The sequence below is a fragment of the Stegostoma tigrinum genome, chromosome 28 (genome assembly GCF_030684315.1).
Source record: "Stegostoma tigrinum isolate sSteTig4 chromosome 28, sSteTig4.hap1, whole genome shotgun sequence".
Lineage (NCBI taxonomy): Eukaryota > Metazoa > Chordata > Chondrichthyes > Orectolobiformes > Stegostomatidae > Stegostoma > Stegostoma tigrinum.
Window position 1 is genome coordinate 16,389,895 of NC_081381.1, and position 14,856 is coordinate 16,404,750.

The following is a 14,856-nucleotide window of genomic DNA, read 5'->3' on the forward strand; positions in this document are numbered from 1 at the left end:
TGGTAGCTTAGCATTTTGGGTGTGGGGTCTTCAGGCAGGATAGAATGGGGTGGTTAAAATAACATGATTATTTATTAGTTAAAGAATCAATCATAGCTGTGAAGTAGGGTGATAACCTAATTGAACCACCAAATGAGGCCATATCATTTGAGCTCAGAATTTACAAAAGGAGCAGGTACCCTGTTTTCTGTTGTTTTTGGATAAGCTGTAGGGTACATTGAGCGAATGGGCAAGCGCATGGCAGATGAAATATGATGTGAATAAAAGTGAAGTTATTCACCTTGGTCACAAAAACAAAAATGTGAATTGTTACCTGAATGAAAATGAATTGGCAACAAGAACTGATATCCTCACGCACTAGTTGCTGAAAGTAAGCATCCAGGTGAAGAAGGCCTGTGGTATGTTGGCCTTCGTAGCAAGAGGGTGTGAGTACAGGAGCAGGGATGTACTGTTACCATTGTACACCATACCCGTTGTACAATAATCTGATGCAGGATGCTCTGGCTAAGGAGGGAACACAGTGAAAGTTTACCAAACTGATTCCTGAGATGACAGAGTTAATGTATGAAGAGAGACTAGAATGGTTAGAATCATATTCACTGGAGTTTCAGAGAATGAGGGGATTTCATAGAAACCTACAAAACTTTGACTAGACAAGACAGGGTGAATATAGGAAAGGCCGCAGGGCCTGTACTGTGCTATGCTTTTCTATGTTCTGTGTTCTATATTTCTGATGATTGGGGTATCCAGAAATCAGTCACAGTTTGTGGATATAGGGCAGGCCATTTAGGACTCAGAGGAGGAGAAATTTCTTCACCCATTGCTGAGCTTGTGAAATTCTTTGCTACAGAAAGTGGTTGAAGCCCAAACATTTGAATGCCTTTCAAGGGGAGGTAGATATAGTCCTTCAGGCTAAACACGTCAAATTTAAGGATGGTAGAAAGAGAGATACTGAATTGGATGATCAGTCACGATCGTATGGAATGGCAGATCAGGCTCAAAGGACCAAAAGATGAACTCCTGTATTTTTCTGTGTTTCAACGGATGTAAAAGCAGGGATGTAAAGCTGGAATTGTATGTAATACAGGCTAGGCCACAGCTGGAATTTAGTTACATTTCTGGTCACTGTATTGCAGAAAAACCATAATTGCTTCGGGCAGAGTATAGGCAGGATTTACAAGAATGGTGCCAGGACTTGAAAATTGCAGTTATGATGAAAGTTTGGTTGCTTAGTGTTGTGTGTTTTTTGAAGATCAGGGGAGGCTTAAATGAGATGTACAAAATAATGGGTTCAGATAGTGAACAGGAATGATCTATTGCCCCTAGTGAGCAGGCCATTTATCAAGGGGCACAGAAAGATTAGAGGGGCTATGAGAAACCATTTTTTTTAACCAATGTGTAATGGGTGCCTGAAATTCACTGCCCACTTTGAGGCAGAAACCTTCAACTCATTTCAACATGGATCAACAACTGAAGGGCTGTAACCTGCAAGTCTGTGGACTAAGTGCTGGAAGGTGGGATTCAAATGGGTGGCTAGTTTTCTTTTTCCTCTTAGGTGGCTGGCATAGACATGACAGATTGAATGGTCTCTTCCTGTACTGTAAACTTTCTAGACTTCTAAGTGACAGAAGTGTGTATTCTGCCCCATGAAATTTGCTACTTGTGCTCATAATGGAATGATGTTCCTAGTATTGTCTGCTTCGTTCTACTTTCTATTCTTCTAAAATAAAGCTTTCTACTTTCTATGCTTGCTGTTGGAGGAGAGGAAGAATAATGACTAAGTGAAAAATCACCAGAGGAGAAGAGTCATAGTTATAAGCCCTTCGGCCCAAGTCATCCATTCTGGGAACAGAAATTACCCATTGACTCATCAAACTTCTTGTTTTTTGTTGGGAATTAAAGAAATTTTAAGAATCAAGGTTGTAGTATGCAATATGTTGCATTTATGGCTGCCTTTTCATACAAGGAATGTGGTGACATGGAACCTCATTCACCACTTTGTTGCTTACTTATAGTCCAAAATTAAATTTAAACCAAATAAACAGTTTTATTCTTTAATTTTGATTGAATTAATGTTTTGAGTTTGACAATAAAATTCCATAAATTAATCAGCCTTTGATTTTTTTTTAAACTTCTTATTTCTGTCATTGGGGATCTAATTCAAAAATGTGATTGGTTTTTTGGGGATTCAACAGAGAGAAAAACTTGAAAGAGGTTTTGTAAGAAAATAGAAAGCAGCACAGAAAGTTTAAACTTTTCAGTAACCTCATTGTGATCATAACTTGAGTTTAGGGCAATGCAACATTTAAACCTGCATTGTGTGTTGCCAGATGAGAATACCGTTTTTTGATTAGAAGGAAAGAAATCTTACACCTACAAGTTTTGCTTTCGTTGTTCGACTGATCTTCAGATAATTTCATTTGCATTCTTTTGTTCCACGCGTTTTAACTTTAGATTTTCCAACACCCCAAAAGTTAGTGCTCATTGATGGTATTTTCAAATAAGGCTTTAATTATTTTCATATGGTACATTATTACAATTTTAAAACTGATCAACATGTCCACTGGAGTAATGTTTAAGTTGAAACCATATTTAATAAAGAATTTGAACTGTTTGTGTATAGTTAAACATTTTAATATATTTTTAATGCTTTATAATACTCATTTAGTTCCAGTTACAGGCACCAACCAAACTCTTCAGTAGACAACAGCATGGCAAAGAAATTTGTACAATTATCACGCAGCTGCTGATCCATTACCAGTTTAGACATCAACATATTTTTCTTATGGTATCTGACTGTGTAAATTTTTGTTTTTCAATTGACTCAACATGTGTACTTTCTCATTTACACCCTTCACAATAAACAATGAGTTTAATGCCTAAATTTGTTTTTAAATTTGCATGATAATTGCACAAATTTACTCATCATGCCGTTTTCAGCTGAGGACTATTGCTTGTAAGTGAAACTAAAGGGATATTGTAAAACATTAAAAGACATGATAAAAGTGTCCTGCTACAATATAGTTATTTTAGTTTAAGCATTGCTTCAATATTTATGTTGATCTATTTTAAAATTTTAACAATGTGCCAATTTTTAAAAAAAACTAAATGCTAATATCCAAAAGGCAATGAACTATCTGTAGAGTGATTACTACTAATTAGACCCCATGATGATTATCGCATTACTTTATTTGCAACGGTTGTATCATGTTACTCGCCCTAATAACTATTTCCAGGGGTCACTGGAGATTATATTCAACGAGTTTACTAAAAGCTACTCTGCAAAGTGAACAAGTAGTGCTTAATGTTCAGAGAAACAGCACTTTTGGGCAGCAAAATAAACATGCTGGACACTTTGCGCGCAGAATTACTCATACATTTGCCCTTGATCACTGCCTCTTTAAGACAATGTGCAAATACCCATATACAGTCATTCATTAGTTGTAATGATAACAAAGTTGCTGGAAAAGCTCTGGAGGTCTGGCAGCATCTGTGGAGGAGAAAACAGAGTTAACATTTCAGGTCCGGTGACCCTTCCTTCAGTTCTGAGGAAGGGTCACCAGACTTGAAGCGTTAACTCGTTTTTTCCTCCACAGATGCAGTCAGACCTGCTGAGCTTCTTCAGCAACTTTGTTTTTCTTCCTGATTTACAGTATTCGCAGTTCTTTTGGTTTTCATTCATTAGTAGTATTTTGTTTATTTTTGGCTGTTTGAAGCAATGATTAAATGATCAGACAAGTGATATTTCTTTGTTACAAATATACACTGACTGGAAAAACTAAATGATCATGCCTTGTTAGTACATGGAAATGCAGGTGTTTAGCCGAGGGCAGCTTTGTTTTACGGTTAAGTTTCAGACTATTGGCCCAGTTTTAAAACACAACCTGCCCAATATCACAGAGAGTCTGCTGTTAAACAGCATCGCAAATAGAAGTGTTGAAGTTGTATTTACACAGATTTTTGCATGGGAACTGGACCAATATTATATGTGATACAGTTAATCTAGAAGGATAATATTTCAGATGGAGCTAATAATATTCTCCAGTGTAAAGTCCTGCAAGTATGAAGGCAAATGAGTGGTGCACACATTCATGAATGGTGTTGAAATAAGTATAGATAAAGTTGAAACCAATGCAGTAGGCTTTCAAACAATACAGAGGAACAATAAAATTGAGTGTTGAATTCAGTAGTATGTCATACTTTGCAAAACAAAATGGCAGTACAGCTCCAAGCTCAGGATGTTGTGTGACTTGAAAGAGTTTGAGTCACCATGTGTCAGCAGTCCTCCTAAGTGCTTATGGTTGTGGGCTTGGCTATTGAAAGAGCCTTGATGAGTTGTTTCAGAGCTTCTTGTACACACAGTTGCTTCTGAGAGTTGGTGGTGAGAGTGAATGTTGAAAGTGTTAAATGAGCAGCTCATCAAGCTGGTTACTTTGTCCTGGATGGGTTGAGCTTTTTGTGTATTTTTGAAGCTGCACTATTCAGGCAAGTTAAGAGTATTCTATTGTGTTCCTGCCCTGTATCATGTAGGTTTCAATGAGTCAGGCTGTGAATTAATTGTTGCAGAATTCCCTACCTCTTTCTTGATCTTGCAGGCAAATAATTTCAGTGGCTAGTCCAGTTCAGTTTCTGGTCAGTGGTAACACACAGGATGTATATAGAAGGATAATCAGTGATGATAAAACCATTGAATGTCGAGTTGGATTTTCTGTTGTTGGATGTGATCAGGACCTTTAACTTGTATGGTGTGCATGTTACTTGCCACTCAACAACTAAGCCTGAATGTTGTCCAGGTCCTGCTGCATTTGAACACAGACTGCTTCAATACTTGAGGACCTGTGAACAGTACTGAACATTGTGCGATCGTCAACCTGCATCTGACCTTATGATGGAAAGATGGTCATTGGTGAAACAGTTGATGATGGCTGGTCCTAGGACACAACTCTGAGGAACTTTTATAGTGATGCCCTGGTCCAAAGATGATTGACCTCCAGAAACAACAACCATATTCCTTTGAGCTATGTATAACTTCAACTCATTTGCACTGACACTAGTTTTTCTTAAGGCTCCTTGATGCCATACGTTTAAGCTGCTAGTTTCTGTAATGGTGACCATCAAACTACTTGGTTTTTTGTAAAAATCCATCTGGTTCACTAAAGCCTTTTAGGGAAAGTAACCTGCTACTCTTAACTTGTGTAACCTACATGTGACTCCAGAGACACCAATGCGATTGACTCTCAACTACCCTCTGTGATTGCCTTCCAAACCACTCAGTTCAAGGATAATGAGGATGAATATAAAATGCTGTCATGATGTCTCTCGCACTCTGGAATTTAAGATTTTTGTCCACATTTGGACCAATGCTTAAATGAGATCGGGAGTTGAGTGGGCTTGGTGGAACCCAAACGTAACTCGTCATGTTTAAATTTTGAATTGTACAAAAGCCATGTTGAGAATAACGATGTTTCAGAGACAGTAAGAACTGCAGATGCTGTAGAACTGGATGAACACAGCAGGCCAAGCAACATAAGAGGAGTGGCCGAGACCCCCCTCCAGAAATGGGAGAGGGGAAGGGGTTTTGAAATAAATAGGGACAGAGGGGGAGGCGGATAGAAGATGGATAGAGGAGACGATAGGTGGAGAGGAGACAGACAGGCCAAAGAGATGGGGATGGAGCCAGTAAAGGTAGGTGTAGGTGAGGAGTTAGGGAGGAGATAGGTCAGTTCAGGGAGGACGGACCGGTCAAGGGGTTGGGATGAGGTTAATAGGTAGGAAATGGGGTGGGGCTTGAGGTAGGAGGAAGGACAGGCTAGGGAGGCGGGGACGAGCTGGGCTGGTTTTGGGATGTGGTAGGGGGAGGGGAGATTTTGAAGCTTGTGAAGTCCACACTGAGACCATTGGGCTGCAGGGTTCCCAAGCGGAATATCAGTTGCTGTTCCTGCAACCTTCGGGTGGCATTGTTGTGGCACTGCAGGAGGCCCAGGATGGACGTGTCGTCTAAGGAATGGGAGGGGGGAGTTGAAATGCTTTGCGACTGGGAGGTGCAGCTATTTAGTGTGATCCGAGTGGTCCACAAGCCTCCGCTTGGTTTCGCCAATGTAGAGGAGGCCACAATGGGAACAGCAGATGCAGTATACCATATTGGTAGATGTGCAGGTGAACATCTGCTTGATGTGGAAAGTCGTCTTGGGGCCTGGGATGGGGGTGAGGTACAGGGGCAGGTGTAGCACTCCCTGTGGTTGCATGGAAAAGTGCCGGGTGTGGAGGTGCTGGAGGGGAGTGTGGAGTGGACAAGGGAGTCACGGAGAGAGTGGTCTCTCCAGAAGGCAGATAAAGGTGGGGAGGGAAAAGTGTCTTTGGTGGTGGGGTCGGATTGCAGATGGCGATAGTGTCCGAGGATGATGTCTTTGATCTGGAGGTTGGTGGGGTGGTACGTGAGGACAAGAGGGACTCTGTTTTGGTTGTTATTGCAGGGAGGGGGTGTGAGGGATGAGTTGCGGAAATGCGGGAGACACGGTCGAGGGTGTTCTCGACCACTGAGTGGGGGGAGGTTGCGGTCCTTGAATAACGAGGACTTCTGAGATGCACGGGAGTGGAATGCCTCATCCTGGGAACAGATGTGGCAGGGGCGAAGGAATTGGGAATAGGGGATGATATTTTTACAGGAAGGTGGGTGGGAGGATGTGTTTTCTAGGTAGCTGTGGGAGTTGGTGGGCTTGAAATGGATATCGGTTTCTAGGTGGTTACCAGAGATGGAAACAGAGAAATACAGGAAGGAGAGAGAGGTAGTAGAGCTGGTCCAGGTGAACTTAAGGGTGGGGTGGAAGGTGTTGGTGAAGTGGATGCACTGTTAGAGATCCACGTGGGAGCATGAGGCGGCACCGATTTGGTCATCAATGTAACGGAGGAAGAGGTGGGGTTTAGGGCCAGTGTAGGTACGGATCTTTCAATTCCTCCCACTTCCTACAGACCAAGCAGGTGGCCATGGGCCCAAGCTGTGCCTGCCTCTTTGTAGATTACGTGGAACAATCCCTCTTCTGTAGCTGCACCCACCTTCCACCCCAACCTTGAGTTTACTTGGACAATCTCTAATACCTCTCTCCTCCCTGGACACCTCTGTTTCCATCTCTGACAACCACCTAGAAACCGACACCTCCACTCACCTTTACTGGCTCCATCCCCGCCTCTTTGACCTGTCTGTCTCGTCTCCACCTATCTTCTACTCTATCCATCTTCTATCCGCCTCCCCCTCTCCCCCTATTTATTTCAGAACCCCCTTCCCCTCCGCCATTTCTGAAGAAGGGCCTAGGCCCGAAAAGTCAGCTTTCCGCTTGTCTGATGTTGCTTGGCCTGCTGTGTTCATCCAGCTCTGCACCTTGTTATCTTGACAATAACCATGTTGTGCATAAATCTCGTGAGAATCTGTGTAGAAAGCTCCATTCACCACACCTGGCTGAACTGATTGTAAACAGCAAGTGAATGTTAGGTTTTCTCTTTGCCTGTGCAAGTTACCAAGGGTAGTGCACAGAATTCCTTGCTCCACTTGTGGAAAATGTTCAAGTGTTGTAGTAGTAGGGCCAGTTCAGCAAAGGGACTTTTGCTTTCAACCCGAAACTGCTATAACTACTGAGTCCACTATCAGAAGCAAACTCTGCCAATTTGACAAGAGAAGCCATCATATTTGCTGAATCTGGCCACCTTCACTTCAAAAGGAGAATGTTAAAGCAAGCCAAGCCTTGAACAATATTTGGAATTGATTTAATTTTCAAACTTCATAAATAAATTTTATCCGTCCTTACTTTAAACAGTTTAGACAATAGCAAGCCACATTTTACGGAATGAAATTTTGTCAATAGTTGTGTTATAAACTAACATTTTGTCTTGTTTAAAACATTATGTTAAGCTATGGGTTATTTTTAAATTGAAAAGACTCAAAGATCAAAGGGGGACTACATGTAAGCTTGTATGCATTCCTTGTTCACAGATCACGCTAAAGAAATGCCTGGTATTTGGTTATAAAGTAGTGGATAGGAAATTATGTAGGACGATTTGAATGGACCAGAGCATCGTTTTCTGACTGTTGTTTGTATGTATGTGGAATAAAAGTCAAAAGAAGCCTGATCAGAGTCTAAAATGCCGTAGTAAAACCAGGGCCAGAATAGCGTGATCGGTTCATTTTGCCTCATCATAAAGGAGGTACTGCAACAAAGAACCAAAGAGTGGTAGAACTGTAAGGAAGGACCAGAAAATCTTGGGATTATTTACCCTTTCAACATATGTGTAGGAGATTTAAACCTTTTGAAATGTAGTAAATTTTATACCAACAATCATACAGGAAGTGGGTAGCAAGAATTGCCGATACCAGAGTCTGAGATAACAGTGTGGAGCTGGAAGAGCCCAGCAGGCCAGGCAGCGTGGGAGGAGCAGGAAAGTTGAGCTTTCGGCCGGGACCCTTCTTCAGAAAGAAACTACTTTATAGAGAATGACAAAGGGTCTCTCACTCGTTTAACTGAAAGGAAAATTCTGGATGATATGTTCTTCAGACATGAATGATCAACATCAGAAACAGAATCTCAGGTGAATTATTCGAGATAAACTCCTTGGATGGAGTTTAAGATCAAAATGGGTATTACAGTGGAGTACTTTGCCCTTTTCAAATGAATGAATCAAGATGAGCCAAATAACTATCCTCATTGTTAATTATTCTGTGAATTGATAATTTTGTATATTTGCCTTCTTGATTCACTTGTTGTTTTGTTCTTTTTCTTTGTTCTGAAGAGATTCTTTGGTTTAGATTATTCCTGGTCATGAAACTCTTCTGCTTTTATGTTCAAAAACATTAATAATTAAACTTTTTTTAGGCTAAGCTTCCAGAATTGAAGCCTGTTCCCCTGTCCACTGGTGAAATGGTAACTGAGCATGAGGAGCTGGTCTGGACACCGGGTGTCAACGATTGTGATCTTCTTATGTACCTAAGAGCTGCCAGGTAAGAATGTGCAGAAACTTCATGCCTTGCGTCAGTACTTTGAAAGAATGCAAGTAGTTTGGCTCCTTTTGTTTTACATCCCTGCAAGAAAATGAAAGTAGAAATGCTTGATTATTTTTGAATAATGGATTGATTTAGTTTTGCTGATAGAAGCTGTTTTCCTCAGCTATACAACGTTGGGGCACAATTTCCTATCTCTCCGTCGTACCTTACTGTGTGGGTCACGAAATGTGATTTCTTGCTTTGGCCCATGCCCTCTGAAACTAACCACATGCAAGGCATCACATATACAATTCCATTCAGGACTCTGTAGTACTGGATTGCAGAAGAAAGGGGGGGACCTGCTTTATTGTATAGAAAAAGAATTTACAATGGTCGATGTAATTGCAAGATTTGTTCCTTGTGTCTATGATTGGGCAAGCAGAAAGTAGCATTTGCAAATAAATCATAAATGAACACCAGTACAACCAAACCTGTGGTGATATGCCTTAGAAATAGATTGGGGAGAGGGTGGTTTATGGGGAGAGATGGGGATAGAGGGAGAAGAACCAGCTGACAGATGGGAAGGTTGAACATTCAATCCCTTTTCTGGGTATTTTCAATCAATAGTTTGGAGATGTTGTGATACACCTGTACAGCAGATGGGACTTGAATCTGAACATTGTGGCCCAAAGGTAGCCATTACCACTGCACTTCAAAAGCCCTCATCAATCCCTGTTATGTACTGAGTTCACCTACCTGTTAGGCTAATAGTGAGAGGCACAATTGGCTCCAGGGCTCTGGCATGGGGTAATTAGGGGAACACCGTGTTCTTGCAACTGATCGCTATCTAAGTTGGGAGTCTCAAAAGCAAAAGAAGGAAAAAGCACAGACTACAGTTTGGTTTGATGAGATGGGAATAATCATGTACAACCACTTGTATTGATTCTTTGTCGTTTTGCTTTCAACATGCTTAATTATTCCTAATTCTATTTGTTAATTATGGAAACATAAGAGCAAGAGTCGGTCACTCAGCCCTTTGAACCTGCTCCACATTCAATATGATCAGGGCTAATCAACCAACTCAGTATCCTGTTCCTGCTTTCACTCCATGTCCTATGATCCACTTAGTCCTAAGAACTATATATACATCTTTCTTGAAAGTCTTCAATGTTTTGGCCTTAGCGGTTTTTGTGGAGCAGAGAATTCCACAGGTTCACCACTGTCTGGCTGAAGCAATTCCTCCTCCTCTCTGGCCGGAGCAATTCCTCCTCCTCTCTGGCCGGAGCAGCCTACCCACTATCCTTGCACTGTAATCACAGTTTCGGGACTCTCTGATCATCAAGATCATTGTTTCTGTATCTATTCTGTCTAATGTAAGAATTTTATAGGCTTCTATGAGATCCCACCCTGTTTAAACTCTATAAAGAATATAATCCTAAATTATCCATCCTCTCCTCATATGTCAGTCCCTGCTATCTCAGGAATTAGTCTGATGAACACTTTTCAGTAGCCACAACATTCAAACTCAAGACCAAAACTGCACGCAGTATTCTAGGTGTGATCTTAGCAATTCCCTGTGGAATTATGGAAAGGCATCTGTGCTCCTGTACTTGAATCCTCTTCGTATGAAGGCTAATGTACCATTTGCTGCTTTCACTTCATACTGCACCTCCATGTTTATTTTCAGCACTGGTGTATAAGGACCTCCAGGCCTTGTTGCACCTCCTGTTTTCCCAATCTATTGTCATTCGTATTATTTGCCTGTTTGTTTTTGCGACCAAAGTGAACAACCTTGCAGTTATCACATTGTACTTCTTCTGCCACATATTTGCCCACTTGCCCAAATCATGCTGAAGCTTCTCTGTGTCCTCCTCACTGCATACCCTTCCACCCAGCTCTGTATCATCTACAAATTTGGAAATAAAATACACTTATCTAAATCGTTAATATATATTGTGAATTGCTGGGATCTCTATGGTATCCCGCGCATCACTGCCTGCCCCTTGGAAAAAGGCACATTTACTCCGGTGGGTCAACTGGTTCTCAATCCATTTCAGTACGTGATCTCCAATACCATGTTCTTTAATTTTACATGCAAATTCTGGATGTGAGTTTGCTGGCTGAGCTGGAAGGTTCGTTTTCAGACGTTTCGTCACCATTCTAGGTAACATCATCAGTGAGCCTCCGACGAAGCGCTGGTGTTATGTCCTGCTTTCTAGGAACCCAAGGAAACCTAACCAGATAAATAGAAAGCGGGACATAACACCAGCGCTTCGTCGGAGGCTCACTGATGATGTTACCTAGAATGGTGACGAAACGTCTGAAAACGAACCTTCCAGCTCAGCAAGCAAACTCACATCCAGAACTTCAACCTGAGCTACAAACCTTCTCAAAATTTACATGCAAATCTCTTATGAGGGACCTTATCAAAAGGCTTCTGAAAATGCAAGTAAATCACATCCACTGGCTCTCCTCTTACTCTCAATTAGTTAAATTCCAGTAGATTTGTTAAGCATGACTTTCCCTTTGTAAATCCATGCTGAGTTTGTCTGATTTTGTCATTATCTTCCTAGTACTCTGTTATTACAACTCTTATAATGGACTCTAGTGTTTCTCCTACTGGTGATGTCAAGCTAATCAGTCTAATTCGTTGCTTTCTTTCTGCTTTTCTCCTTAAACAATGGGGTTACATTAGCTACCCTCCAATCTGCAGAAACTGTTCCAGAGCTTGTAGGATTTTGGAACATTACCACGAGCACGTCTGCTATTTCTCAGGCCACTTGTTTAACTAGTCTAGGATGAAATTTATCAGGCACTGGGGATTTTTCTGCCTTCAATCCTGTTCGATTCTCCAACATCATTCCCCTACTAACATTAATTTCTTTTGGTTCCTCCTTCCTGTTAGGCCCTGTGCTCCCCTATACTTTTGGGATTTTATTTATGTCTTCATTTGAGAAGACAGAACGAAAGTACATACTTAATTGTTCTACTGTCTCTTTGTTCCCATTACGTTATAAATTGCCCTGTTTCTGACTGTGGGGCACATATTATCATCTTTACTAACTTTTTTCTCTTCATAAATCTATAGAATATTTTACTGTTCGTTTGTATGGCCCTTCAAATTAGCTATCAAACTCTCTTTCTCCCCTCTTAATCTGTATTTTTGTCTTCGTGTGCTGGAATCTGCACTGTCAATACCCTCTGGTTTAGTACTTCGACAGCCAATTTGTATGCCTTTTCCTTGGATATATAACTACCCCAAATTTTCCTTGTTGGCCTCAGTGTGACGACATTTCTCATTTTATTTTTATGTCATGCTGGGATGAATAGCTTTTGAAATTTGGCCACCCACTCCTTTTTAAATATTTACCTATCTATTGTCATCCCTGAAAACAATAATCTCTAATTTATCATAGCTAGTTGCGTCTCATACAATCATGATTTCCTTGAATTAAATTCATGATTCAGGTGTTGGAAACAACTTTGTCACTCTCTATCTTAGTGTAAAATTCTTTACTCTTGTGGTTACCCTTCCCTCAGGGCCCACGCACAACTAGATTATCAGTTTCCCTTCTTTGTTGCACAATACCCAGTCAAGAATGGCCTTCTTTTTGAGTTGTTTCCTCAACATATTGATTCGAAAAACTATCCCTTTTACGTGCCACAAGTTCCTCCTCTACTTTGTTGTTGCTGATTTCACTTGCTCAATCCATGTACAGATTGAATTTGTCCATTATTACAGCCATATTATTATTACTTGAATCTCTAATTTCTTCTTAATGCCTTCCTCAGCATTACAGCTGCAGTTTGGAGGTTTACAACCTCTCCTGTTGTTTTTTGCCCCTTGGTGTTTCTGAGCTCAACCAATATAAATTTTACTTCACCAGAACTGATATTCTTCCTCACAATAACATTAATACTCTTAATCAGCAGTCCTACCCCACCTCCCTTTTTTTCCTTTTTGTTTGTCCTTTCTAAAAGTTCCTACTCCAGACCACCCTGCAGCTCCATCTCTATAATCCCTGCTATTTTTTGTACCTATTTAAATCTGCTTGCATGACTGATTCAAGCATGTTATTGCCTTTTCAATTTTATAATCTAAGAAATTCAGAGGTCCAGAAGCAATGACACTCACTAAGGCACAAATCCATAATGCTTTTTTTAAACATTCTCATGCTCCCTTTATTGTGGCTCTGCTTGATTCTTGCCTTTGATTTTTTTGTACGTTGCCATTCTTATTTCCCGTTCTGTCTTTTGTTCCATTCTTATTTTTTGTCACTCATCTCCCTACATAGGTTCCCATTCAGCTACCATTTTAATTTAAATCCTTCTGGACCATATTTTCAAATACACCCTCGAGGGCATCAGTTCCAGACCTGCCCAGGTGTAGCTCGTTCAGCTTGTCCTGGTGCCACCAGAACCAGTCCTAATGCCCCAGGAATCTGAAATCCTCCCCCTTGTACCATCTGTTCAGCCATGTATCCATCCAATATAACTTGCTACACTGGTAGCAACCCTGAGATCACAAGCTAAGATCCTATTTTCTAATGTACTTCCTACCTCCCCAACTTCTGCTTTTGGGACCTCCTCTCTCTTATTATTAATGCTGACGTGTATCATTACCGCTGGCTATTCACCCTTGCCCATCAGAATATCCTGTAGCTCTAGCACTTTGAAAGCAACAAAACATCCTGAAATAACAAGGTGGAGAGATGGATGAACACAGCAGGCCAAACAGCATCGTAGGAATAGGAAAGCTGACGTTTTGGGCCTAGACCCTTCCTCAGAAAAACAAGTCCTGAAGTCTTGTTTGCAACCACAGAACCATCTGTCTGTTCTTCTTGCTGTTGACTCACCTGCTACTATACCATTACCATTCTTTATCTTCCTCTTCCGTGCATTAGAGCCAACCATGGTGCAATGAGTTTGGCTGTTATAATAGTAAATGTAGAGAGATACTTAAAATACTTTCGCATCCTAGTTAATTAAATGTGTAAGCTGTGTAAGAAGTCATTCTCTCAGCTATGATGATAAAATAATATTTGCTGCAAACAAATTGCTCAGGTGCTTGACTAATCAAGAAATTGAGAACTTTACCTGATGGAATTTTAATTGACCCATCATTGGTGTTCATACCTACTGATGCTTAGGTCACAAGTTCTGGAATTCGCTCCTTTCGCCTGTTTATTTCTCTATCTCACTTTCCTCTTTTAAGATGTCCCTTGAGGCTATATTCAGAATAACGCAAAATGTGTTTGCATGCAGGAGTATGGCTGCCTTTGCAGGGATGTGTGATGGTGGATCCACAGAAGATGGCTGTCTTGCAGCATCTCGTGATGATACTACAGTAAATGCATTAAATACTGTAAGTTTCCTTTGCATTGGGCAGTTTGCTGTGCTCTAGATGTGACATTCTATGTCATTGCTTCTGGACCTCTGAATTTCTTAGATTATAAAATTGAAAAGGCATTATTTCAGCAATACCATTTTTCAATGTACAATGTTCTGATTATTAATTGGATAATATTTTCCATATCCTTCAAAATCTGGAGCTAGAGATGGTGGCCGACTTGTAATGTCACTAGTCTATCAATTCAGATACCCAGGCCAATACTCTGGAGACATATGTTCAGACTCCACCCCAGCAGGTGGTGGAATTTAAATTCAATTCATTTGGAATTGAAAGAAAAAATCTTCCTTCCTTACTAGCTCTGACACAGATGTGAAACCAAAACCACAGTAATGTGTTTGACTCTTAACTATACTCTAAATTGATCCAGTAAGCGACTTATTTCAATGGCAATTAGGACGTACAACAAATACTAACCTTGTCTGTCATGCTCACATCCCAGAAAAGAAGCAAAAACACAAGTTTCTTGACTTCCCCA

The 14,856-nt window shown here is 40.8% G+C and overlaps 1 protein-coding gene across 8 annotated transcripts in view; it reads left to right on the forward strand.

Moving 5' to 3' along the window:
- rerea (arginine-glutamic acid dipeptide (RE) repeats a) overlaps positions 1 to 14,856 on the forward strand; it is a 685,623-nt gene that overhangs the window by 373,048 nt on the left and 297,719 nt on the right. For all 8 annotated transcript variants that reach the window (XM_048561799.2, XM_048561803.2, XM_048561804.2 and 5 more), the window contains 2 exons: positions 8,862 to 8,986; positions 14,234 to 14,333. In XM_048561799.2, the coding sequence (XP_048417756.1) occupies positions 8,862 to 8,986; positions 14,234 to 14,333 (225 nt within the window). The remainder of the gene's footprint in view (positions 1 to 8,861; positions 8,987 to 14,233; positions 14,334 to 14,856) is intronic.